We start from the raw sequence: 27,633 nt of genomic DNA, 5'->3' as shown, positions 1-27,633 counted from the left end.
GATGATAGTCCTATATCATACTCATTTTATTTGGATGTGTGTATCACATGGAAAAAAGTCCTTGTTGCAGGAAATACCCACTAAAGTGTTTGGGGATGATGTGGTATCAAGTCAGCATTTACTCTCAGATGGTTAAGGACAAAAAAAAAATTATCTGAACCATTTTCACAGCTTTTTTTGTAAATCTGAGATTGTTTTTAAATATTCAAACACCAATTTCCAATGAAGTTTCATATTTTCTTAATTAACTTACTTTAACATTAATCCTGGGTTTAATCCCCAGTCCCTCCATTTAAAAATAATAATAATGATAATTAAAAAAAAAACTAATTACCTCCAACCCCCCAAAAAAACTTTAAAAAAATCCTTTCTTCACTTTACAATCTTTCTTATATATCCATTTTGAACATAAATAATATCTACCATTTATATGGCACTAAATTCTTTATACAAGTGTGACAACATGCATAAAAAACCCATAATTTACTGTTTCACTTGAGAGTTCAAAAACCTGCTCTGGCTAGGTCAAGCAGGAAAAGGAATTTACTGGAAAGATATGGGATATATGGCAGGCTCCGTCGGAAACAGTTCCCTCCACTTAATAAAAGTGTGTTTATCTTGAGCAAGTGACTTTGCTACTCTGTGCCTCAGTTTCTGCATCCATAAAATGGAGGAAATTATAGTACCTACCTCACAGGATTGCTGTGGAGGTTAAATTAATTAATACATGTAAAGCACTTAAAAGGGGGCCTGACACACGGTGCTCCATAAATGTTTTTTATTATCATTAACTGACTTGTCCAAAGAAGCCAATGAGTGGCCAATACAGAATTGGAACCCAAGTCCATCTAAAACCAAAACCTGAACTCCTTACAACAACCCTTTATCACAACATTAACTGAGCCGTGATTCTCCCCCTTTATCTCTCAATGGAGAAAACCGAAGGATGTTCCTTCTCCCACCCCACTGGCTGTTACTTCCTTTTGTGTTCTCCTAGGGCTTACAAACAAAAACTTGTCCAGCTGGCTCTTCCCTTTCAGAAGCTCAGTTCATGCCCACACCTGCCAAAAAGCTTTTGCTTCACTGGTATACTTTGTTTGCCTTGGGTAATGTTATTCTTTTAAGTATAGAGGACATTTAATCTAAGTAATACTGTCCATGGCCTTTGATCTAGGCATGCAACAGCTGCAGCTGTAACATGCTTGCTTCATGCAGTGCCTGGCTGTCTTGTGTCAAAGCAATATCCTTCCTTCTCCTATTTGATGGAGAATATCAGGTCAACATCTGAAAGAGAAATGCAATTCCCTGGAAGGTGGTGTATTAATCGTGTATTTTAGGTTTTGTATTTTCTGATGTTTTGACATCTTCGAAAGCTTACTGATGGGGAGAGGCTGCCCCTCGCAGGGCTACTGTATTCTCAGAGATAGCAAAGGGCTCAGCTCTGAGCACATCTTTCATAAGCAAACCAACCAATCTCTACTCTATAGCTCCAGCCACCTCACTCTTCACGCCAGTATTTCCCCTTCCCTACTTCAGCCCAAGACCAGGCAACCAGAGACGACCCCTGTAGCCCAGAGCCCACTGGCATTATTTAAACTCATCAGTACTAAACTGTTTACTCTTATTCCAGTAAAAGCTCTGGCTCAGGCTTTCCCCTCTCTCTTGTCTTCTGCCACTTGACCAATACCCCATGCTTCCTCTGTGATCATGCCTGGCACACAGTGATCCCCTCTCTGGGACCTGTGAGTAAATAAAATTTTTCCTTGAAAAAAAGCTTTGTTCTCATTTCCTCCCGTAGCCACACCAAGTTTACCATACTGTAGCCAACATTTACATTCTTAGAACTGGTATTATGAATTGATTTTTTTTTCTAAAAAAATGCTTGATTTATATTTGTTGTTAAAACACTATTAATGCATGTTAACCTAAAACAAAACAGAGTATAAAGAAAATTTGAGAAAGACAGAAGATAACACCCATATCCTACCATTTCAACAAAACCATTACTTTCATTTTCCAGTTTGCCTTCCAACTTTGCTCCATATGCTTTCCTCTCTCATGAAAATATTAATGATTTCTGCTAATTACAGTGCACAGATTTGCAAAACACTTTCATCTCTCTCATTCTGAGACCTTAAAAAGAAAAGGAGTGATCAGAGAAATAGATGAAAACTAGAAGACAGTAGGGTCCAGAAGCCCAGGGAGAAGAATATTTCCAGAAGAGAGTGATGTACCATGTTAGATGCTCGTGAAAGATCAAGCAACAAGAGATCTGAAAATGCCCATTGGATTTAGTGACATCTTTTAATAAAGTATTGGCAAACTTTTAAAAAGTTTGGCTGTGAAGGGAAGGAAAAAAATGGGATGGAGCTGGAGAGCAAATGGGACTAAGAGATTTTTTGTTTGCTTGCTTGTTATGTTTTTGTCTTTTAGATAAGATAGACTCCTGAATGCTTAAATAAAGACTGGAAGGATCTAATTGAGAGCTAATGCTTAGATATCCAGAATAGAAAATGAATCACTGATAGTGTAAGGTTCACATGAAGGAGAGGAGGCAATAAGGATTGGTTTGGATAGGAGAAACACCAACCACTCCTATGGCAACTGGAAGAAGATTGATTTAGATGCAGGTGGGTTTTTGTTTTGTTTGGGGAAGATGAATGAGTTTTCCAATATAGACACTGACAAAGCACATAGGCAGATTTTGATAGGCAAATACAATCAAAATACAAATGGTCATAGGAGTTTAGGGTACTGGAAAGAGTGTTATCAAAATGACGGACCATAAAATCTTGCTAAATAAGGAAGAGCATGAAGGTTGAAGAAACCTGATGGAAAGGGAGAAGCTAGATAGGTGAGTAGAATGGAGCCCTGATGAGCTAGAAGAACAGTCTTAGTCATTGACCATGGAAGCCAGAAGGATTGTATCCAGAATGTAGAATGATGTTTTGGATATGTCAAGACCCAGCGTATGGCCATAGGATGGGTGACTCAGATGGGATGGATAAGGTTGCTGGAAATGAGAAGGTACTATAACTCAATGACCAGGATCTTAGATTGGCTGTGTGTGAGAATGTTGAGGTCACTAGGATGGTGAGGGGAGGGGAATTATGTGAGCGAGTTGCCAAAATGTGATGGAAGAAGGCAGTGGGGGCAACAGGGTCAAAGCTGAATTACCTCTCTCCTGAACTCCATTCTTGAATTTTCATCTGTTTAACAAATATCTCCACTTGGATGTCTAAAAGATACCTTCAGCTTGACAATGTGGCCAAGCATGGAAACAGAGGGACTAGAAAATATAGCATTTGTTTCTGGGCACATAGTTCTAAAAATAAACTTGGGGTTCTATTACAAAAAAGTGGGGAAATGGAATTCATTAGGCAAAAATGTTCTCTTCCACATTGTGTAATGCTCACATGTTAATAGACATTACAACAGTGAAAATTCAGATAGCCTCAAAATTAAGGAGAATATCCAGAAAATATAAAGCATTCTGACAATTCAAAAGAAAAAGAAAAATGACCTAACTAAAAAGTGAGGAAAGGACTTGAATAGACATTTCTCCAAAGAAGATATCCAAATGGCCAAACAGCCCATGAAAAGATACTCTTTTAATAAAGGTAATCTTTTAATAAAGTACTGGCAAACTCTTAAAAAGTTTGGCTGTGAAGGGAAGGAAAAAAATGGGATGGAGCTGGAGAGAAAATGGGACTAAGAGATTTTTTTGTTTGCTTATTATGTTTATGTCTTTTAGATAAAATAGACTTGTGAATGCTTAGACATTAGGGAAATGCAAATCAAAAGCATATTGAAATGCCACTGCACACCCACTAGGATGGCTATAATTTTTAAAAAAGGAAAATAACGATTGTTGGCAAAGATGTAGAGAAATTAGAACACTTGTACATTGCAAGTGGGAACGTAAAAATTGTTCAGCTGCTGTGGAAAACAATTTGGCAGTTCCTCAAAAAGTAAACATAGAATTACCATGTGACTCAGTATTTCAACCTCTAGGTATGTATCTAAAACAACCGAAAATAGGTGCTCAAAAAAGTCCTTGTACACAAATACTCATAACACTACTATTCATAGTAGCCAAAGGTGAAAACAACCCAAACATCCATAAACAGATGAATGAATAAACAAATTATGGCATATCCATACAGTGGAATATTATTTGGCTATAAAAAGGAATGAAGGTCTACACATATGTGCTGGAATGTGGATGAACCTTGAAAACATTATGCTAAGTGGAAGATGTCAGACATTAAAGGTCACATTTTATGATTCCGTTCATATGAAATATCAAGAATAGGTGAATCCATAGAAACAGAATGCAGATTCGTGGTTGCCAGAGATTTAGGGGAGGAGAGAATGGGGAGTAACCGCTTAGTGGGTACAAGTTTTCATTTTGAAGTGATGAAAATGTTTTGGAACTAAATAGAGGTGATGGTTGCTCAAAAAATGTGAATACACTAAATGCCACTGAATTGTTCACTGTAAAACAGTTAATTTTGTGTTATGTGAATTTCACCTCAATTTTTTAAAAAAGGGAAAGAGTTGTAGTATTGGGAATGATAGAAAAGTCATTTATCAAGGTACTAGCAAATTTTTTAACTGAGAAAAGCAACACAGGATTGTATGTGTGTTTTCACTATGACAGTAATTCAAACACAGCACAAAGTGTAAGTACCAAATTTCTTTTCTGCTATTTAAACACAAATCTATGTTAAGAAAACAGTCATGTGCTTTTTGACAGCTCAGTAATGTAGAATTTTTCCCCATCACCATCCCGAAGAATAAAGAGAAAGAGGAAGCAGAGGAGGTAGAGGAGGAGGGGGAGGAGAAGAAAGAGAAACAGAAAAAGACAAGGAAGAAGTAAGAGAAAAGTTGGTTTCCTGTCTAAGTGTAATGTACTAAGAAACAGATTTTCTCCCTTGCTACCCACCCCGCCTGTATGAGAAAGAAAAACTGTGTTCTGAAGGACAGTGATTTCTAGCCTAGAATTCTATACCCAGCCAAATTATCCATGAAATGTGAGGATAGAATGTAGACATTCCCAGATTTGTAAGCTCTCATCATTTTCTCTTGTTTGCCCCTTCCTCAGAAAATGAATGGAGCATGAGGGAGAAAGCTATGAAAAAGGAATTTATGGAAACTTTTGCCAGGAAGGAGGCAAAAGGAGGGGCTAGTGCAGCAGCTTCCAGCAGATCTAGAGAGGGATCTCAGTCGCAGTCAGAGCAGGAGAAGAGAACCGTAGAGTGGGGGAATGTCACCAAGAAAAAAAAGTTAATAGGTTACCTGATGTGTTGGAATCTGCTGAGAGATTTCTATTCCTGTCAGAGATTTTGTGGATCGACTGGTGATAAACACATAGAAAACGAAGTGTAGCCAATTTGTTGAACAGATGGGACCTATGGGGTGTAGGCAGAAAACAAATTTATTCCTGGTTGCAAAGTTTATTCTTTGCATGTTCAGTTTGTCTCTGGGAAGCCGGTTCTCCCCTCATACCCTTGAATGAAGTCTAGGGCAAATCTCATGACTTTTTCAGTCACTCTTAGGTCATCAAACTCTCTCCATCACTTAAAACTCCCAAACAGGTCTCAGTTCAGTAATTTAAAAGTCCACTCTTAGTGGGGAGAGTATAGCTTAAGTGGTAGAGCACAGGCTTAGCATGCATGAGGTCCTGGATTCAATCCCCAGTAGTTCCTCTAAAACTAAATAAATAAACCTAATTACCCTCCCCCAGATTTGTTTAAAAAGAAGTCCACTCTTCTGCATTAAGCTGAATCACATGAAATTGCCATTTTTGTGAGCATAAATGGTTGAATATTCATTTGATTCACTCTAATGAGTCAAAACTTACAAATTTATTTAAAATAAAATCATTTCCCCTTCTGCTGCTTTGGGCTGGTTACCTGAGATGCAAAGGGGAGGCCTAGTGGGCTTCTCTAGTTCCCCACCCAGGCCTTCCACCAGCCTTCTCCACTCAGGAGTCTGCCTCTGGTTCCTCCAGGAGAGAGAGCGGCCGTGGAGGCAGAAGAAAAGAGGCAGTGTGGGCACCCTCCGACCTCGGCAGGTGTTTGCAATGGACTCTACCTCTTCCAGGATGCTTTTGGCATTTGTGTTGCTTCAGAGTTACTCCTCCACCCTCCCTCATCTCACCCCCCCCATGGGGGGGGCCTCGGTCAACCTGAAGAGCCCTTGATTTGATGACTGCTTACAATTCTGCCTTCCGCCCCCAGGCATCCAGCCTTTTTTGTTGGGTCACCTCACACCACAGGGCAAACCTCTTAGGCAAGATCCAAGCCAGTGTTTCCCCAGCACAGCCCAGTCGGGTCCTCAGGACACTGTCATGCACCCTTGAACACCACCTCCTCTTCTCTCTGCCACTATCAAAGCAGCTGGCCAGCCGCAGTGCTTTTCATGTACACCTCTCAGGCGTGAGTCAGACACCACTTACTGCGTCACCTGAGCTCCCGGAGACACAGCAAGCTCTTCAAGAGGCCTGACTGAAGAGCCTCTCTTTAGGCTTGAAGTAAAGAAAAAGCATCCTCCTCCTCCCCATCCCACAAATGGGCAAAGGTATTGTCACATCTCCTCAGCAGCTCTCTTGGGAGATATTCTTTAATCTCTGGAAATTTCAGCCTCAGCCCTTTTATGCTCTTGAATAGGAAAGGAACCAAAGATAACAAAATCAGTTTTCATTTTTTTTAATTTAGTAGATTTAATTTACTTTGTTTTTTAGAGCAGTTTTAGATTCACAGCAAAATTGAGCAGAAGGTACCGAGATTTTCCACGTATGCTCTGCTCCCACACGTACACAGGCGCCTCCACTATCAATATCCCTCACCAGAGTGGTACGTTCGTTACAATCAGGAACCTGTATTGACCCATCATTGTCACTCAAAGTCCATAGTTTACATTAAGGGTCACTCTTGGTGATAAATATTCTATAGGTTTGGACAAATGTATAGTGACATGGATCCACCATTATAGTGTCAAGTAGGATAGTTTCACTGTCCTAAAAATCCTCTGTGCTCTGCCTAGTCAGCCCTCCCTCCCCCGAAGCCCCTGGCGACCGCTGACCTTCATCTAACCGTCTCCATAGTTTTTTTGCCTTTTCCGGAATGTCATATAGTTGGAATCATACAGTATGTAGCCTTTTCAGATTGGCTTTTTTTCACTTAGTAATATGCATTTAAATTTCCTTCAGGTCTTTTCATGGCTTGATAGCTCATTTCTCATTTCTTTTTAGTGTGGAATAGTATTCCATTTTGTGAAGGTACCACAGTTTATCCCTTCACCTACTGAAGGACATCCTGATTGCTTCCAAGTTTTGGCAATTATGAATAAAGTTGCTGTAACCAGTTTTTAATCACCTCTTTTACAAGTCCCGCCTAGGTAAACTTACTTTGGAATGGGGAAGCATCCGCTGAAACTGAGACTGAAATGGTTCCCTATTAACATCCTGTTACACAAGAAAATGAAAAACCAAGGCAACTAAGAACTTCAGGGAAAGAAATTTAGGTAAGAAATGAAATTTAACCATAATGCTCTACATACTCAGTGGTGAATGCTACTTATACAGCCTTAATAATGTAAATATTGATTGAATCTAGAATTATGGTGTAAACATACTGGAAGGAGGAGAGAAGGGGATATTTGTGTGTTGGAGTGGATGGAAACAGAACTAAGAGAACAAAATTCTCATATACCATAGTAAGCAACAGAAGAAGTCTAAATGGAAGAATCCAGAATTATCTGTACAGGCATATCCATTTAGAAATATGAAGGAAGAAACCAAAAGAGCTGAGAGAGTTCAAAGTGAGTGGGCGGGGCTGTTGTCTTTCATGATAAGCTTCTTAAAACTACTTGACTCTTTAAACTATGAACACATAATATTTAAGAAATTCAATTTTAAAGAATTGTAGTAGAACAGAAATTATCTAGAGACTAGGAAATATTTGAATATAACAAGAGCACTTGTGCTCTTCATGAGAAATAATTTGCGCAAAGCCAAAAGTTATTTTGCCTGACCAAAAATGTTTCTAATGTTACAGAGAAAATTATTCCCTTTAGTCTTCTGCCTCCAGTATAATATGAAAATACACCCTCCTATTTCCAAATAACCTTGGGTTAAGCAATGAATTCTCCTACAGGATCAATTTAAACTCATCATGAGGGATTTGTTTTTCCCACTGGGTTACTTGGTATTAAATTTGAGAGCTAACCAGGTCAGCTAAGCCAGCAGGGGCCACTTTGTTGACCTAGAACTAACTAACTCATGATCACTACTTCCCACTCACTTACCCGGAGTCCATAACATCCCTATAACAAAACCCAATGAAAATTTTTTAGGACAATGGGCGAGAGAAAAAGACCAAGAGAGAAAAAGAGAGATAAGCTCTTCACGTAACCTCCATGAGGACAGGAGCCTGTCTTGTTCATTTCAGTATTCTCAGTGTCTGGCACATTGTTAATGCTCAGTAAATATCTAAGACTCTATGGAATAAATAAATCATTGAGTGACTGTGACCCCCCCGACTTTCCCAAAGTCTACGTGCACTGGGATAGAGTTACCATAAGTTATATCTACAGTTCATAGACCTCTAAAAATCAACAGGTAAGATAGCCTTTGATGAGGGCACCTCAGGAATGTTTGGTGAAACAGCCAATTACAAATACTGGGATCGTACGATCTACCAGGCGTATGAGGAGATACAAAAGACTGCTGACAGTAGTAGTGCTTGCAATAGCAAGAAATGGCACTAACCAAAATGTCCCTCAGTGGAAGCCTGGGTAAATACAAGATGGTATACTCATTTGGTGGCATGCTCCCTATAGCGGTGAAAGTGAACCAAATAAAGCTCTGTAGGGGGAGGGTATGGCTCAGTGGTAGAGCACACGCTTAGCATGCATGAGGTCCTGGGTTCAATCCCCAGTACTTCTGTTAAAACAATAAATAAACAATCCTAGTTACCACCCCCAAAACAAAATTTTAAATATATTACTTTAAAGCTCTGTAGATAAATATGGATGAACTACCCAAAGATGGAATGTTGAGGGGAAAAAAGCAAGTCATACAATAATTCAAATAGTATCATGCTATTTATCTAAACTTTTAAAATATACAAGATAATATTATTTTAGGAAGCCTTTATTTGCAGTGTAAGTATAAAAATGCATGGAAATAATAAATACCAAATATTGAACGAATGAATGACTATACTTTTTAAAAGTACCAGCCCCCAAATGAAGATGTTTTGTTTAAAAAATAAGGCATTTTATTTACATTTAGTAGATAATTATATATGCACATTAAAGAATACTAAAAGGTATTTTTAATATTTTTCCCACTTCATCCCTCGCTATTCAGTCCTTCTCTCCAGAGGCAAATACTGTTATCACTTTTTTATGTCTCATTCCAGACCTCTGGAATCCAGAGGTGGTCTCTTCATTAACAAACATATGTGTTCTGTAGCTACCATAAAATTTCTGGCTGTTTTCTCTTGATTAGTTTGGCTAAAGGTTTATCAACTTTATTGATTTTTTTCACCCAAAGAACTAGCTTTTTGTGGGGAGGGTATAGTTCAGCAGTGGAGTCCATGCTTAGCACGCACTTAGTAAGGTCCTAGGTTCAATCCCCAGTGCCTCTATTAAAAAAATAAGTAAGTAAACCTAATACCTCCCCCTGGCTAAAAAAAGTAAAAGAAAAGAACTAGCTTTTTGTTTCATGGATTTTCTCTACTGTTTTTCTGCTTTCAAATTTTATTGATGTCTGCTCTTTAGTCTTTCCTTCTGCTTGCTTTGGGTTTAATCTTCTTTTTCTAGTTTCTTAAGGTAGAGACTTAAGAAAGTTTCTTAAGAGACTTGATTTGAAACATTTCTGCTTTTCTAATGTGAGCATTTTAATGCTACAAATTTCCCTCCAAGTATTGCTTTAACTGCATCCCCCAAATTTTGATATTTAATTTTGTTTTTATTCAATTCACAATACTTTTACATTTCTCAGCCCTGCAAGAAGCAAATTTACCAACTAGAGTGCAGTGTTTACATGCAGTTCTTTTTGCCTTTAGCTTTACAGTTTCCAGTCAAAGCACCATTTTCTAAAGTTAATTAGGTCAGCTCCTTTTTCCCCCCTGCCCCATCAGTGAGATTCATTTGTTAATAGTCTTCATTTCATCTTGGAATCTTTGTTGATTTTTCAAACATTTCCATCCAGTAAAGTTTACTCTGTAATGGTTTTGAAAAATGGAGAGTAATGTATCTACCACTTCGTTAGCATGCAGACCAGATCAGTCACCTACAATACCTAAATATTCTTCTGTGTAGCCTTTTGGTCAACTACCTCCCCCTCCCCCAACCCTCACAACCACTGATCTGTCTTCTGTCCCTGTAATTTTGCTTTTTTCAGAATGTCATAAACATGGAATAAAAACTAGGTAGGCTTCTGGGTTCTGTTTTTGCACCTAGAGAGATGCAAGATTCATTTGTGTTATTCCGCAAACTTGGCTCCTTTTCCTTGTTATTTCTGAGTAATGTTCCACTGCATAGATGTACCACCTTTTGTTTACCTGTTCACCTGTTGCAGGACATCTTGGTTTTCCAAGGGTAGGCTGTTATGAATAAAGCTCCTGTAAAACATCAGTGTAAGATTTTAATGTGAAGATAAATTTTCAATTCACTTGTGTAAATACCTAGGACTAGGATTGTTGGATTGTGTGGCATGTGTATGTTTAACTTTATAAGAAACTGCCACACTGTCTTCCCAAGTGGCTGTACAGTTTTGCATTCCTGTCAGCAATGAATAAGCATTCCTGTTGCTCTGCATTCTTCTATTTGGTGTTGTCAGGTGTGTAATGGCATCTCATTTTGTGTGTGTGTATGTGTGTGTGTGTGTTTTATTTGCATTTCCCTAATGACATCTTTTCCTATGTTTTTTTGACACCATTATCCCTTTAACTTCTTTGGTGAAGTGTCTATTCAGTTCTTATGACCATTTTTTTCTTTGGGTTATTTGTTTCCTTATTGTTGAGTTTTAAGTGTCCTTGTGTACTCTGGACACAAATCCTTTATCAGATATGTAACTTGCAAATTCTTTCTTCCAAGTCTCTGTCTTTTTTCATTCTCTTTATAGTGTCTTTTCTCATTCCTTTTTTTTTTTAAAAAATGCTGATTATTATTCCATTGTATGAATTTGTCATAATTCATTTAGCCACTCTTTGGTTGATGGACATTGATATTATTTCCAAACTTTTACTATTACAATCTGTTTTTCCTTGAATTCATATTGTTATTTCTAAGAACAATTTGTTTTTCCTTTCCCATGAACTGTTTGCTGCTATCTTTATCCATTTTTTATTGAGTTGTTAATCTTTTTGTTATTCATATAAACTCTTTTGTTTTCCCACTTATTGAGATATAGTTGACATAGAGCACTGTGTAAGTTTAAGGTGTACAACATAATGGTTTGACATACATAGACATCATGAAGCAATTACCACAATAGGTTTAGTGAGCATCCATCATCTCATATTGATACATTAAAGAAATAGGAAAAAAATCTTTTTTGTGATGAGGGCTCAGGATTTAATCTCTTAACAACTTTCATTTATAATGTACAGCAGTGTTAACCATCTTTATCATGTTGTACATTATATCCCTCATACTTATTTATCTTATAATTAACCACCTTCATCTAATTTCCCTCCCCCCTACTTCTTAGGTCCTCTTTATGTGTTATGAAATTTGCCTTTTCTGTGATTCAGATGCAATTTTTTTCCAGTTTGTCATTTGTCTTTTTATTTCCCATGATTATATTTTCATGAAGCCAAATGATTCTGTATCGAACTTTTCCTCTAAGGCTTCTGAGGAAAGTTAAAAAGTTACAGTTAAAAGAGTCTTCTCCACTTCAGGGTTATAAAAGAATTCTCCCAGGGATTCTTCTAGTACCTTTATGGTTTCCTTCTTTCCATTTGAGTCTTTGCTCCTTTTTGCATTTTTCCAGGTATAAGGGATGAAGTACGGATTTAATTCTGTTTTTTTCTTGCAGAGGCTAGTTGTCCCAAATCACTTACTGAATGAAATCCATGTTAACCAATTTGAAATACCACCTTTAATACTAAATGCTTACATGTGTTTCGGTCTATTTGGGAATTTATTTTCTTTTCCGCTGATTTGTGGAACTAATTAGGTGCTAGTACCTAATAGTTGTAATTAGTAAGGCTTTATAATACGCTCACTACGTGGTCAGGCATTTTCAGAAATGTTTTCTTGTTAATTTTTCCGTAAGAATTTTAGACATGGCTCATCCAGTTCCGAAACAAAATCCTGTTTGTTTTTCTTGGGATCTCATTAAATGTCTTGATTAAATCTCATTAAATGTCTGATAGCTTAATGATGTGGAGTCTTGCTAGCTAAGAACATAGCTTATATTTCTGTTTGTTGAAGTTTTTTCTGTGTCTTTCTGTGGAATTAAAATTTTTTCTTCACATAGATTGTGCATTTTTATTGGAAAGTTATTCCTAGGAATTTTTAAAATTTCTTTGTAAATGGGATCTTCCACCATATCCTCTAACTGTTGGCTCCCTGAAGATTTCTGAAATAGCCCTAGAAGATCGGTCTACCTCAAATAATCCCATGGATTACTCATCTAGACTAGCAGGTCGTTCTCAACTTGTTTCCCCTTGCAACATATACTGTAGGTGACCTTGACATACAGCAATCAGTCCTACAGGTATTCCTTGTTTTTTAGAGACTCCAGCAGAGAAAGAGAGGCTGTGGTTCTTCAGTAGTTGATGGAAATTTATGTGTACCAGATACTATGTTAAGGGTCAGGGATACATACCATGGTGACCAAGACATGGTCCAAGAGTTCTGCTCTCATGAAAGTTGATCACATAGTCCTAGCCAGACAGAGCAAAACCAGCAAATAATCGAATAATTATAAGGGTGCAAAGTTATGCTAAGGGGCTATGAGATTGGAGCAGAGATAATTGCCAGGTGTTAACATCCATTAACATCCACACCCAAGTCTTCAGTTACCTCCCAGATGCTACTCACTCACACATTGCATCTCTGGTCCTGAGTCTCCTCTAAACTGGAGACCTGCCATTTCCACTTCCCCATCAGGAGGTAGAGTCTCATTCCCCTACTCTTGGATCTGGACTTGTAGCCAGTAAACAGCAGTGGATGTGGCTCTATATGACAACAAAGGCTAGGTCACATTAGGCCATGCAGCTCTGCCTAGCTCTATGGGATACTCACTCTTGAAGCCTCCAGCTGCCATTGTAAACAAGTTGATGGCTCTGAGGCTGCCATGCTGTGAGGAAGTTCAAAGCAGCTCACCCAGAGGCCACATGGAAAAGCCCTAAGGCTTCCTGAAGAGAGAGAGAGGCCCCGGTGCTCTGTCCCGAGTGGTCCCATTCCACATTAGAGACCCCGAGTTAGAAAAACTTAGCCACACTCTTTCCGAATTCCAGACCCACAGATCTACAAAGACAATAAAAATGATTGCTGTTGTTTTAAGCCACTAAATTTGGGAGTGGTTTGTTTTGTAGCTTAGTAACTGGGACCTGGACCACAGGGTTTTGTACATCCTTTACCTCCTACTTGGAACATCTGCACTGCTTTTGCCTAGGTACCACCTACGTGTCCCTTCCAATCTTTGCTAAAGCTACCATGGCTCTGGATGCTCTGGCCCTAAACGCTGAAACTAGGATTTCATAATGCCTTCACAACACCCTTTTCCCTTGCTTCCTGTGCTTATCATGATTGCATCTGGAGATTCTTTCATTGTCTTTCTGGTTAGTCTTCCGCTCCACAGACCAGCATTCTGTTCATGCAGTTACACTGTAGGCCAGGCATTACAAACTCAAATATCAACAGGAATGGGAGAGTACATGAAGAAAAGAGGACAAACCAGGGACTGTGGTAAAATAAAAAGTACCTATCTGTAGGGCACAACTCCCACTCAGCAGGCTCTGTGCAGCCAAATCTGCTTCATTTTGAAGGAGATGACACAAACCAGATTATTATGTATGGGTTAGAATGATAGCGACTAATTAAAGCTAAAAACATAGAAGAAAGAAAAGGAGAGAAAAGTAAAACAACCACCTGAAGATTTAATACTTCTGTTTTTTTTGAGAACAACTATGAACTCTCACCTTGTGTAACCAAAGAATTTTATTTAACTGAGGCATAGGTGAGCCGTGAGCTGGCTGGGGTTCAGGAGGGGGTCACTTAGATTTGTTTTTCTTCATTTGTAACTAGAGACTGTCAGTCAGATTCTCTTCTAAGGGTCAGAAGTTTTCTTGACTCTTGACAAATAAAGGAATTTTTTTTTTAAAGAGGAAGATGGAAGTTAGAACTTGTAACCATTAAGTAAGTTATATGAAATACTGTGTGTCCCTTCCTAGAAGATAAATTCTGTGTATTTGTAATAAGGAATGGGAACATGCAAAGCTCATAAAAGTCCTATAAGAAGTTGATTTTTATCTAAAGGTTATACTTCTTGTTATTTAATGTATCTATTAAAAAGTAGAGAAAGAAATGAACTATCAAGCCATTAAAAGAAACAGGCCACTTAAATGCACATTACTAAGTAAAAGAAGCCAATCTGAAAAGGCTACAAACTGAATGATTCCAACAATATGACATTCTGGACAAGGCAAAACTGCAGGAGGCAGTAAAAAGATTGGTGGTTGCGGGGTATTAGGGAGAAGGAGGGGGAGGCAATGCTGTAAGGACAAGTGATCCCCAGAATGATGGGTGATCAGTCACTAAGGAGAGCAGGTAGTAGCCTTGGCTGCTCAGAGCAGCACACTTAGGACTTTGCAACACTAAGGAGCATCCTGTCACTCTTGAGATGGAGAAGATGAGACAGGTTATGAAGCTCTACTAATTCTCATGACCCTGGGGTAAAACAGAAAATTATTGTTTCTATTTAACTAAGAGGGAAATGGAGGCCCAGCTCTGTTGAGGCCCAAGTCACAGAATAAAATCCAAAGTCTGGGTTAGGGGGGGAAAAAAAGGGAAAAGAGGGATCTTCATCTCAATGTATAGAAGGAGGGAAGAAATTTGAGACTAGAAGTCATAAGCCTGTCACTTGGGTCCCCAGGGTGTCAATAAAATGGGTCAGAACATTCCCTTCTACCTTTACATCTTTGGAGAAATTGTGCGAGGACCTCAGCTTTAGGTTTAGGGAAACCCCTGTGTCTGCTCCTCTACCGAAGTGAGCTATGGAATCTAGATGGCTTGGAAGTTAGAAAGGAAAAAAATTCACCTTTAGCAGAGGGCAGGATAGTATCTGAATGTTGCTTAGTACTGTCTTGGATGGGCACTTAAATTTCACGGACAGTGAAATTCCTTTGTTTTCGGTGTCCTAAAATTTAGTCTCATTGCATTTTATAAGAAGCAAAAGTAAGGAGCCTTGCCTGGCCCAGAGAAAAGAGCCCTCCGTGGCTGGGGCAAGGTCCCACGGCATTGTTTGGAGAGGCCCCTTCAGCCACAGCATTAAATGTCAAGAATTTATGCAAATTAAACTGTATTGCCTTGGCAAGAAAGATTGAGCAATAGTTAAATTGAGAGATATTGAGAGAGAGGTAGAGAAAATAAACTTTTTTAAAGTAACAGGTTAAGTAGTCGTAGAGTGAGCAAGAAAGGCTGGCCTGGACACCTGCAGTCCCTTCACTCACTGTTTCCTGGATTTCTCACAATGTGTACGTTATTCTTTGCTGAGCGTTAATTCTAGAGGTCCACGATTCTCCACTTCCAAACCTGAACCTCTAAGAGGGCTGCAAAAAACTACTTACTTTATCTAGGGCTGTATAAAGAAACAGCAATCTGGCATGTCTTGCCTTTTTAATTCACTATAAAAGTTACTGATTTTATTATGTGTTTTACTCTCACTAGAACGTTGGCTCCATGAAGGCAGAGATTTTTTGTTTGACCACCACTATATTCTAAGCTCTTAGAGCAGTGCTTTGCACTTAGCAGGTGTTTCATAAATATTTACGAAAGTAGGAATTGAGGGAAGGAGATGAAAGAGTAACGAACACCCAGGAAGAGGAGAGACGCAAAGAGAAAAAGGGAAGAGCGAAGCGGAAGGAGGAGAGAAGGCCCAGCCGCCGTTGGGGTCCTGCGAAAAGCCTGCCACTCCCAGAGGAACTACAACTCCCAGCAGCCCCCGGGGCCCAGAGCGGGCCTAGAGGCTCAGGCGGAACCAGGCGCCTGCCAACTAGGCTCCCGGCGTACCTTGCGAGCGCAGGCGCGGCCGCAGCACCGCCGGGACTTGTGGTCCTGGTTGCGGGTGGGGGTGGGGTTCGGCATGGAGGCGGGCGGGGGCCGGGGGCGGGCGCAGGCCCCTCCCCCGTCACTTCCTGCCGAGCTGCAGGCGCCGGAGCGGCTCTTCAGCGTTTGCGCCGGCGGCAGCCGCGTCTGGCTCGGCTCCCCCTTCCTCTGACCCCCGGCCCGGCGGCGCCCGCCTCCTCCGCGGCCACTCCGCCTCTTCCCTCCTGCCGTCCCTTCCTCGTCTCCTGTCGTCCTTCCTCCTTCCCATCCTCGCCGTCGTCTTCGCCTTCGCCGCCGCCCAGGACCGCCGGCCGGGGGACGAGCTCGGGGCAGCAGCCAGGTGAGGCGGCCAGGCCGGGCCTGGCAGGGCCCGCGCGGGCCCCGCGGCCTCGGGGAGATGGGCGGCGGGTGGGGCTTAGGCCTCGGCGGGCCCGCGCGCCCGGCCTCCTTCCCCTGGCCTCTCTCCCGCCCGCGGGGCCTTCCCGGAGGAGGCGGGTTCTCCCGCGCCCCCCGCCTCAGGGGGCCTAGCGGCCTGGACCCAGGGCGCCCCAGTCCCAACACCCCTTGCTGCAGGTGAAACGCCCTGAAACAGGTGCCACGCCGCCTTTCCTCATTTCTCCTGTCGCGCTGGGATGCCGAAGTTATTCCCGGGGCGGGAGGTGGGGGGGATCCCCGCTTCAAGTCCCTGAGGTCCGGAGCATCTAAATCTCCTCAGCCGGGTTCGTAGCGTAATGGTTACGAGCGCGGCCCAGGTGTCCGATGCGGGTGTAAATCCCAGCTCTGTCCCCTTGGGCAAGTCGCTTAAACTCTTTGTGTCTTGGTTGGAAAAAGGGGCTAATGCCTTCCCTGCCTCTTAAGACTGTTAAGGTTCAGTGAAATGGGGCGTGTAAAGCGCTTATCAGAGTGCCAGACCCACAGCGTGTCCCAGTAAACCGTCTGCATAATTTATTAGCGTGATATTAAGGTATAACTTAATGGGTAGAATGGACAGAAGTTGACCTACCTACCCGTTTAGGTTTCTTTAGAGGCAGAAATGTTCAGCGTGCCTACCGCCAGCGCCCGGACATTGTTTTGGGTTGTTAACATCTGAAAGGGGCGTACGTTTAATTGGGACACTGTAAGTAGGCAGTCTGTGAAAGATAGATGCTGTTATTTCCATCTCCTCCGCTGAGCCAACTGCAAGATTTTCACCAGCTCCCTTAGTATGAGCAACCTGTCCTTTTTTCTGCCGTCATCCGGTTTCTTGTTGTCATTCCATTTCTGGGAAAGTTCCTGGCAGAAGCTTTCCTTGAGTTTAGCAAACCTTTCCTGAGCACTTGTTCTGTGTCAGGCTCTGGAGGCGAGTGTCCAAAGCTGAAAATGTCTGTCCGTTCTTGCGCTGCATCTCTAACTTCTAACTTTTTTTCACTGCAGCTTTGCTTTTATTCCCTCCGTCCCTGTTGGCCGACTTTCCTTTTAAGCCCTTGCCCCACCTCCGTGTTGCAGTATTGCTTATGTGGAAGTTTTCTTCTGTTCGGGCGAAGATGTGTGCTTCAGTCTGTTCTGCTTCTGTTCTCTGGCTGTGGGGACGTTTTTAAGGTCACTCTTCCCTTCTGCTTGTAGCTTTAATTGTTTAGAGGGTAGTGGAAATAGACCAGATTTTTGGTTAATTTTGGGCTTTCAGGAATCAGTATGCTTAGCAAATGTAGATTACATTGCTCCTTGTTGAAGTAAAAACTAAAAATACAGTTGGATTGAAGAGGGAGCAGTTTCAGTCATCCTAGTGACAGGTGGAATTTTTAAAACAGCTACGTTATTTAAGGATACTGAGTTTCTTTTAATTCTGCTCTTAGTTGTATAGGTGTACCCTTCACTAAGGAAATTCAACTTATGGAAGTTCAGATTTACAAAAGAGTAGGCGTGTGTGTTTGCTCTCCTGAATGATCTTCCTGAATCATAGGTAGTAAATTTCCTTACTGAACTTGAACTGTTTTGATTTACACCCATCTGTGAATAACACACAGGGATGCAAAGTGGCTTCCCTGTTTTTGACATTTTCCTAGAATTTTCTGCCACAGTCTTAACCATCAAGAAATGGTTTAGAATCTTTTTGGGGTTGGGGGGTAATTAGGCTTATTTCTTTGATTTTAGAGGTGGTGCTGGGGATTGAACCCAGGACCTCATGCATGCTAAGCATGCTCTCTACCACTTGAGCTATACCCTCCCCACTAGTCTTTGTTTTGATGACTCTTTAAAAACACCTAAGCAAACAAGTGTACAAGGAATACAAAGCATGTCTTCTGCTGTATCAAAATTACTGTAGTGTTAGGGAAATGATGTTTTAACACTGCAGTCAATAATCTAATTTTAAAAAACTTTTTATTATGGAAAACATACAACAGTCAAATAGTATAGAGAACCCCCATGGTTTGGTCACCCAGATTTGATAATTATTAACTCATAGCCAAGGTCAGTCTTCTTTCATGTAGTACCCCTTCCCCCAAACTGGGTTATTTTGAAATAGCCCATCTGAATATCATATTTTACCAGATTGCCACACTCTTTTTTTTTTTTTTTTCTTATATATTTTAGTGGAGGTACTGGGGGTTGAACCCAGGACATTGTGCATGCTAAGCCTGTGCTTCACCACTCAGCTATTTCCCTCCCCCCAGATTGCCCCAGACTCTTAATCGGTCATAAAATTTACTTTTAGTGGAATCATAGTTCTCATTTTGTTATGCTTCTTATCTCTGCTTATATATACATGATTACTGTATAGCAGGGAAAAAAAAAAAAACCCAAACCAAGCAGCACTTGATTTAGTGCTTATCCTCCTCAAAGTCATCCAAAATACTGCCTTGCTTCTTTGTGTGCAAAAGCAACATTTCTTGAGCTATTAATGACTATAATGGAAAGCAATCAGAAATACACATGCCCCTAATCCTGTTTTTTGGTGGAGCCCTACCTGTTAAACCACTTTTAATGGAGAATAACTTCGTGTCAAAGTTAAACCTACAGTTAATAATTCATAATAAAACGTGCCAAGTTTCTTTACAGTAGTTGTGTAAATATACTGCTATCACCTTAGGTTAAGAATTAGCAAAGGATTTTGATTTCAAAACTGCTGTGGAATTATTTTCCGAAGACCGCCCCCTCCCCAGTCTGCTATATTTACAAGCCAATTTAGTAAATATGAATGAATTCACAGCATGTTCATGTTTTTCTTTATCATCTAAAAGGCGATCTTCCCTAGAATGGAAGTTGACAGAAAAATTATATTTGTTACTTGTTTTTAAAATTTCTGATCATGAACAATTTTCAACTTTTAGACCTGTAGCATCATCGTTTTCAGTTGTGTAGGTTTACTTTTGCTCTTGATCAAGTACAGTGAACATGTATGTTATGTTTTAGTTACTAAAACCTGGGAGATGAGGAGGGACATGTATACCTCTTAAAATTAGGGGGAAGAAAAACCCAGTTTGGTATCTAAGTAAGGACACAAAATGTGCTTTATTTTTAAAAATGCTTAGTTTCTTCCTAGTAGGCTTTATGTAAAATTTTTAAGTATTTGGAATTGTTACCATAAAACCAGTTTGTTCAGACTAGAGTGCTTTCTTTTAAGATTCGGCCAGAAAGCCTATTTGTAACACATCTTAAGTTTGCACGTCAGTGTGTTTTGGGGTTTTTTTTGGGGGGGGTTGGTAATTAGGTTTACTTATTTATTTATTTGCTTTTTAATGGAGGTACTGAGGTTTGAACCCAGGATCTCGTGCATGCTAAGCATACGCACTACCACTGAGCTATACCCTCCCCTTCTTCACATTATCTTAAGTTTAGAAATGAACATGACTCATGGAACTTCCCCCACTCCCGTCCCCAATTCTGAAGTCTAACCCATTAACGGTCCATGTGTAATCATTAAACATGGGGCTATACTGTGTTCCTTTGTCCGGGAGTCTCTCCCCGAATAAGACAACAACAGTATTTACTATAGGAGGCACAGAGTGGGTCTCAGCTTGTAGGACAGTTTTCTCCGATGCCCTTTTAATAGATGGAGAAAAAATGAAATTCACCAGCATAAAGATGAAACTTTCATGAAAAAGATATCTCTTTATGGGGTGTCATAAATCAATTCTAGAGGACTTGTTTATGAGCCTCCAAACTGAATGTCATACTTATTTGATGTCATACTTAATGACAGTTGCTCAATTTGGGGAAATGTAGATTCCTCCCCATCAAATGAAAGCTTTTGGAGTTGCTTTCTTTCTCTCAGAACAGGGTTTTGGGGCCTTCAGAAATGTTTAGAGAATTTTATGACAGATTTTGTTTCACACTAGAACTGTAACAGATTGTTTCAAATTAACTTCTGGTGACAGACCTTTGTGGTTAAAATGCTTCTGGTGTAATTTTTTGTATGAGCTTTTCCTTAAATAAAACCTGGTCAAAATCAAGCATTTATTCTGTTCCAAAAAATATAGTGTACAAGTTAGAGACTGAACCATGAGAATACATGTTAGTTGCTATAGTTTTTTCCCCCCAACATTTTATTATGAAAGATTTCACACATACAATAGAGTTTAAAGAATTTCAGTGTACACCCTGTATCTACCACCTACTTTCTGCCATTATTTTACTATATTTGCTTTATCACATGTCTATTCCATTTGTCCATCTCTTTTAATTCATTAATCCATTTTATTTTTCAATACATTTCTAAGTAAATTAAAACAGCACACAGCATGCATAGCTACCACAGTTCATTTTAAATTGAGACAGTTCTGTAAGGTATTCCTAGATCTTTAAAAGCTTTATTGATTTTTGTTTCTAATTTTGCTTTGATTACAGAACTCTGCTTTTTAAAGGAAGTTGTTTAGTGAACTTTTGCATGAAGATGTGCTTACCTATAAATCAAGTATTATGAAGTTTGAATAATGTTGACCAAATCCTTTGTTTTCACCTAAGGAGATAATAGGGTTATAAATATGTAGCTATGTTGATCTTAACAAGTGCCACCAGATGATGGCTTGGATGTTTTGTTGACTTAATGCTTAATGCTCTGAACTGTAGAAAACCTCACCAAAGAGAATTATTTACTTTAAAAAATGGTAAAATGGGGAAATTACTGCAAATAGCTTGTGTTATTTGAAAAATATTTACATTTCCATAGTAGGGAATGAGGTTGATGTAAAGTCATTTATGTCACCAAATAAGTAGAGGAAGAAACAAATTCTCTTTAGACTTAATTATATTTTCTGGAATCACACATGTTCAGTTGTTTGTTGAAGGCGTATATTTAGGGGGCTCCCTCAAAGTATATTTACTGAAACCAAAGTAGAAAAAAAATCTATCCAAGAATATTTTTGCTTTTGATTAAAAATTAGTCTTCTAAATATTAAATCTGTAGCCCATCTGCCTCTGTTTAATCTGGAATCTAATTTGGAAGAGAAGTGTGATGACTTTGTGAGTTTATTAACAGTAATGGAAGCAAAACAGATCATTGTATTATAATATGGAACAGAGGTCATAATTGTCCTAGGGGCTTTTTGTTATGTCTGCTGGACTGCAGAGTCTAAGAAAAATCTATTTAAGTGCCCTGGGGTCTTTTCCCGAAGTGAAAATGGTTGTTCATCAGATTGTCTCTATATTTGAAGTAGTGTTAGAACTGGTTGCCCAGTAAGTGTGGGTTGATTTTAGTCAGCATGTTCTTTATTCCCATTTAAAATGTTTTTTACAAGTGGTATGTAACTATAAATTTATATTTATAGATGTTTATATGACTGAGGACAGAATTAGTGAATTTGCTGGATAATAATGTTTGCTACTATTTATTGAGCTCTTACCATGTGCCAGGTTTGGATTACAGGGTGAGAGTTATTTGATGCAGGAAAGGAATTTCAAAGGTCAGGTTGAATTTATGTAATAATATAAAAGCTGCTAAAGCTGCTGTTCATCGAGCTCTTCCTTTGTGCTAAAGGTTGAGTAGATGCTTTATGTTGTATTTCTGATACTCCGCAGTGCCTTTGCGAGGAAGGGTTGTAATAGCTGAGGTACTGAGGCCCATCTAGGAGGCCAGGTAACTAGAGCGGGGTCCCGAGGTCTTTCCACTGAACCACATTTTGTTTCTAATTATTCTCAGGTGCTTTTTGTTTAGGATAATTTATTCTATGTGTCAGTTCTTTCTCCCCAACTCTCCTACCCACTGCAGTTAGGATGAATTTTGTTCGCTAGGACTGTAGATCAATTTGGAAAAAAGTCTGGTTCAGTAATACTCAGTCTTTTTAATTAATGCTATTGGTCACTTCCTTGAAACAGTTTAAAGATTTACAGGTTCCTTTTGTTTGTGGTGATAGATTGCTGCAGTCAAATTAAACTAAAACTTTTAAGCTGATTCAAAGGTTCGAGGTGGGGATTAGAAGTAAATGGGGAGGAGGATGTTTCATTTGACTTTGTGTTGAAGGAGGTTCTCTTGCTAAATTATTGCTATAATCCTTTATGAATTTTATTAAAAATGATTTATTAACTATAGACAAGGTTGTTGCTATGAAAATGAATTTCTTTAGAAATATATTCTGCTTTATTGGAAATGAGTTAACTAAGCCTGCAGTTAATTTTTGTTGCTCTGTTTGCTTCCCAGCCGTTTCTAACATTCATTTCCTGGTTAATGGTATTCAGAATATTTAATGTAACTTTCCTTTTGGTATTGAACTGCCTCCTAAACAATTTCTTTTTTACTTTCTTTGAGTGGGTGATCTCCTTGAATGAGAAACCTCTTTGGTTCTCTTAGGCAGTAGTCATCTTTTATGGCTAGTCTGAAAAGGCTAGGTCAGTGAAATTAAATCTGCCTTTGGATTTGGGGTTTTCGTGAGATAGTTCATGAGTTTGCATTCTGTGTTTTTAACCTCAGCTGAGGTGTGTCTCAATCATAAAAAGGTGTTGGAAATGTGTCTTTTCTGGGAATGAAGTGAGCAGATAATGCTTGTTAAATTGTTACTCTGTCAGCTCCCCTCAGGCATGAGCTTTATGATCTAACTAGATCTTGTCTGATTCTCTCCCGTTTTTGCTTTTTTGAAGTTCATGCTTTCTATAGATCAAAATTAACTGAAGCATGAATTTTCTACCCTTGCAGATTCCACCCTGGTACAAATAAGGCCATTGTCTGCTAATGCCATTGTGATTTGGTACAAAATGCTAGGCAGTCCTTTCCTCTGTCAGAAGATAATTTATATGTAATGATAAGTCTGATTATTCTTGGAGGCTTATGTTCTTTGTTGCACAGTTTAACCTGCTCATTGAAGCTCCATGACCCTTTACCTAGATGGCAGTCAAACATAGGTAAATACGTTTCCTTTTGGTTTGTAGTAGAGCAAAGCTTTACAGTCTGTAACATTTAGAGTATGACTGCTTCAAGGAAGTAGTTTCCCTGTTAACTGAGAATGTATCTATTTAAGCACCAAACATGAAAAAGAATAAAGTAAAAAACATTTTTTCGAAGCAGTGAGGTTCTTTCTAAGTTTGCTACATTTTTTCTTTCTTAAAGTGTTTTGAACATGGTTTGTTAATATTATTTTATAATATTGGTTACCGTGTACCCTAAGAAAGTGATGTTTAACAGCTAACTTTGGTGTGACATGTTATAGTTTACAAGCATTTCACCTACATTTCCAGTAGATCCACCCAGGAATCATGTAATTATTGTTCATTAATCATATGAAATTGGTGGTAGTAGCCCAATTTAAAAGGTTGAAGCCTACAGAGTAATTTGCTTAGGGTAATTCATCTGAGCACCAGAGTTGGGACCCAAACTCGGATTTCCAATGAGGGATTTTCTCTTCTTCACCCAAGTAGTCATGTGATAGCTGGTTGCCCTTACCCTAAATCAGTGTCTTGCTGCCAAGGGACCGTTTATGTTCTTTTGTGTCTTCTTCAGTTATGAGGTGATATGTATTATAAATGATTTGTCACTACTAATTAAAATGCCACTGTGAATTAGTTATGTAAATTTGTATTGGGTCCAAGGTTATTCCTATATAAATGTGAATTCCATGAGGACAGGGACTACATCTTATTGGTGTATTCCTCTCTCTCTAGTGCCCAGAATGGTGCCTGCAAATAGTAGATGTTCAATATTTATTTATTAAGTGAATAAAGCGATGAATTTAATTCACCCCCTAGCATTCTAGTATGCTTCTTGAGTGGAAAAGAAAGGGAGTTGGGCTTAACCCTGCTGCTTGGAGTAAGTAAGTGCTGTATAGATGTTCTGGTAATCATCATGGTGGCTTTGGAAATGGTTGCGGATTAAAAAAAGTTTGCTCATGGAAGTGTGAAGGTGTATATGAATCTCAGATATCATTTGTGTAGAGATGTTAGAAATCCACGTGTCTGCAGACATTGTATTTCTCTTCCCTCCCCCTTTTTTCTTTGCTGTTAAATTGTTGGCAGTTGTCTCTCAGTGTTGTCATGATGTCTGTCTCTGGCAGCTCCTTTTTTCCATTCTAATTTTTTTAACTTCAGATTTGGGCTGGAAAACTTGAAAACCAAGCCTACCATAATCATTAAGCATAGATGGGCTTGAATTGAGGAAAGCCCCCCCGGTAAAAGGAACGGGCTGTATGAGGTGGCCTTAAACATTTGTTTGGGCTGCTCAGAGGCCTTTTCAGTTCTCGTTCATACTAATCTTTTGAATGGATGAGCTTGTGGAACAATAGGGTTCTAGACTGGAGAATTGTTAGTGCAGTATAGTTTTCAGAAAGAAGAACGTGGGTTGTTAAAATACTGTAGGACCAGTTAGAGCTCGTGAAATTATTTGGACAGTTTCTGAAATTACTTGGATAGTGAACAGCCACTTTTTATTGTTTATTAAATCACAGTAACAGTGTGAAATTGAAATGAGGAAAATTATGTTGTAAAAATGCAAAAAGGATCTCAAGGTAAGGAATCCAATTTGTTACTGACTACTGCCATTTAAATAGGGGGAGCCTGTAGATGAATGAAACCCAAGAGTTTGAGAATTAAACTCTCATGTCACCTGAAATCCGTTCTAAAGAATGATTGTGATTTGAATTTACTAGAGGTAATACACTTTTTTGTATTTTGCAATTTAATATAAGGATATTTATATACAAAGTGCCTTTTTGTAAATTTTCCCATGTAATTGTATTTTTGTCACCATTTGTATGGTAAGGATGTCTGTGAATAAAATATTTAGCCAGTAGTTGAAGGAGGGGGAAACCTATAAATTTAAAAATCAGGCTTGTATACAGGCTGTCTTAAAAAAAAAAACAGGCTTGTGTGATTGGACAATATTAGCTGTCCAGTTCCTTTTTTAAAATTTAATTCCAGAGTATTCACAGTATTCTCTTAGCAGGAAGTAATTGAGACTTATAAAGGAAATTTCTACTGTCTCTTATGTTCATGTCTCTGCAAAGTACTCTTTACCCAGTTCCCAGGCAGTTGTGTCTTTTGTAGACTATGGTGTGCTGCTTCAAGCCATGACATCATGCTATAAGAAACTTCCCTACTTGTTTTTGTTTTAATTTTTTAGATAACTGTGTTTTTTTATTTTTTATTTTTGGAGGGGGGATAATTAGCTTGATTGATTGATTGATTGACTGACTGACTGGAAGTACTGGGGGACTCCAACCAGGACCTCGTGCATGCTAAGCATATACCCTGCCGCTGAGTTATATCCTCACCCTGAAACTTATATACTTGTAAATTTTAGGTTTCCCCAAAACTTTAGCAATATGTATCTTTATTTTCAGAAAAAGATCTACTCTAGTAAATTACTGTTGTTTCTTATTTTCCAGGAGTTTCCCAACTGCGTAACCTCTAAGAACTGAACCAAAACAACGTTGTTCCTGGAGCACTTGTTTTTAAGGTACACATCATTTGGCTCTATAATTTCAGGCCTGTTCATAATCTGTAATATTTTTGAATTCTTCAGTGGCCTGCATGGAAAATGACTTTTTTTCTGGCCATAATATTAGAGAAACAGAAGAAATTTTATGCAGTTTGATTTCTTTTTCCTTTTGGAATTTAATTAGGAAGTAAATACAGAGAAAATTGTTGACAAGGGTGTAAAACCTAGCCAACACCACCCTATACTTTAAATATACAGACATGAAAATTGACGTCTGAGATCGTTGTTAAACATAACTCAGTAGCATCTTGGTCATAGAAACTTTTGTAGTTTGCCTTCAATTCCTCAGATTATTTATGTTAAGCTTGGTTTTCCACCTTGTGAAAATAATTCAGCGTTGTTTTCTGTCATGAGATAGGGTTATGAATAAAGTTCTGTTTACCGCTGGCTGCCTGTGATCGTCTAGACCAAAGAAGTTTGACTATAAGAGTGTTTAGGATTTTACAGTCCTTTATCAGGACACTGCAAAACACACTACAAGCATTGGCACTGCTTTGTGTTTTTAGTACTTGCCCTCTAAGAGCTGAAAGTACATCATCATACCATATTTCTGAGGTAGTAGTTGGTAGACAAATTAAACCCACTTTCTTTGGGAATGAGGAAATTGATGCATGAGGAATTTAGAGAAGTTACACAAAGCTTGGAATGGATATGCACTCATTGCACTGAATTTGTATAATGCTTTTCTTTTCAAAGAACAGAGTAACTGTTACCATGCCTCAGGATTTTTTGTTGGTTCTCCGATTCCTACAACTGAAGCTTTGTCAAATAGCCTGTAACAGAGTGCTTTGGGGGAAACCGAGGCACCGAGCAATGGATTGCCAAGAATTGAACGTATAGCTGCTGTCTGAGTTAGAAGTAGAACTGAAAGCCACAGTTCAGAAGTCTGATCTGATTTAACATTGTTGGTTGCTATTTAGCAGCAAGGCTGGTTTCTTAGAAACTAGGTCTTGGCACTCGTCTGTTTTGCATGAGGATGATGGTAAATGCTATTGTGTTTCTAGGTAGATGGCACATGATTACAGACTAAAATTCCCTTTTCTGAAAGGAAAAGCCAGTTAACTGTGTGGCATGAAGCCCCTTCTTATTCAAGAATATGTCACACGGTACTTACTCTTAAAACTCCAGCAAATCATAAAATCATATTCATTTTGGTTTAAAAACACTTTCAGGTTTACAAAAATAACAAATGTTTGCATTTGGTTATTTTTTAAAATGTCTCTTAGGGAAGGAAAGAGGGTAACTTGATAAGGTTTCAAACCTAGGAAAGAAAATAAGTTTTAACAGCTTGTTAGTTTTCAGAGGTAAGTTTTTTTTCACTTAGTATGGTTCTTCTATGATGAACAATTAATAATGAATTCTGTTTTAGGAAGTGTTTCTTTAAATGGACCACCCAGTGGTTACATTTGTGTGGAAAGAAAATCCTCTGTTGCCCACTTGGC

At 39.1% G+C, this 27,633-nt stretch overlaps 2 protein-coding genes across 7 annotated transcripts in view; one reads left to right on the top strand and one right to left on the bottom strand.

Moving 5' to 3' along the window:
* Nucleotides 1–763: 763 nt before the first annotated feature.
* Nucleotides 764–17,677, bottom strand: LOC140687220 (uncharacterized). The gene is made up of 4 exons (XM_072943532.1): nt 17,597–17,677; nt 16,258–16,860; nt 5,302–5,414; nt 764–1,284 (listed from the first exon to the last, which is right to left on the bottom strand). Exons 1-3 carry the CDS (start codon nt 17,675–17,677, stop codon nt 5,340–5,342), a joined length of 759 nt encoding a protein of 252 aa, XP_072799633.1. The 3' UTR covers nt 764–1,284; nt 5,302–5,339.
* Nucleotides 16,496–27,633, top strand: part of STAU1 (staufen double-stranded RNA binding protein 1) — a 49,425-nt gene continuing 38,287 nt past the window's right edge. For 5 of the 6 annotated variants that reach the window (XM_072944366.1, XM_072944364.1, XM_072944363.1 and 2 more), the window contains exons 1-2: nt 16,496–16,633; nt 26,079–26,149. The gene's annotated coding sequence lies outside the window, so the exon portion shown is untranslated. Of the gene's footprint in view, nt 16,634–26,078; nt 26,150–27,633 lie in introns of those variants that run through there. The other variant, XM_072944367.1, reaches the window with a different exon arrangement.

The sequence above is a fragment of the Vicugna pacos genome, chromosome 19 (assembly GCF_048564905.1).
Source record: "Vicugna pacos chromosome 19, VicPac4, whole genome shotgun sequence".
Classification (NCBI taxonomy): Eukaryota; Metazoa; Chordata; class Mammalia; order Artiodactyla; family Camelidae; genus Vicugna; species Vicugna pacos.
Note: the sequence above shows the minus strand (reverse complement) of the source record. Positions and strands in the feature narration are given on the sequence as shown.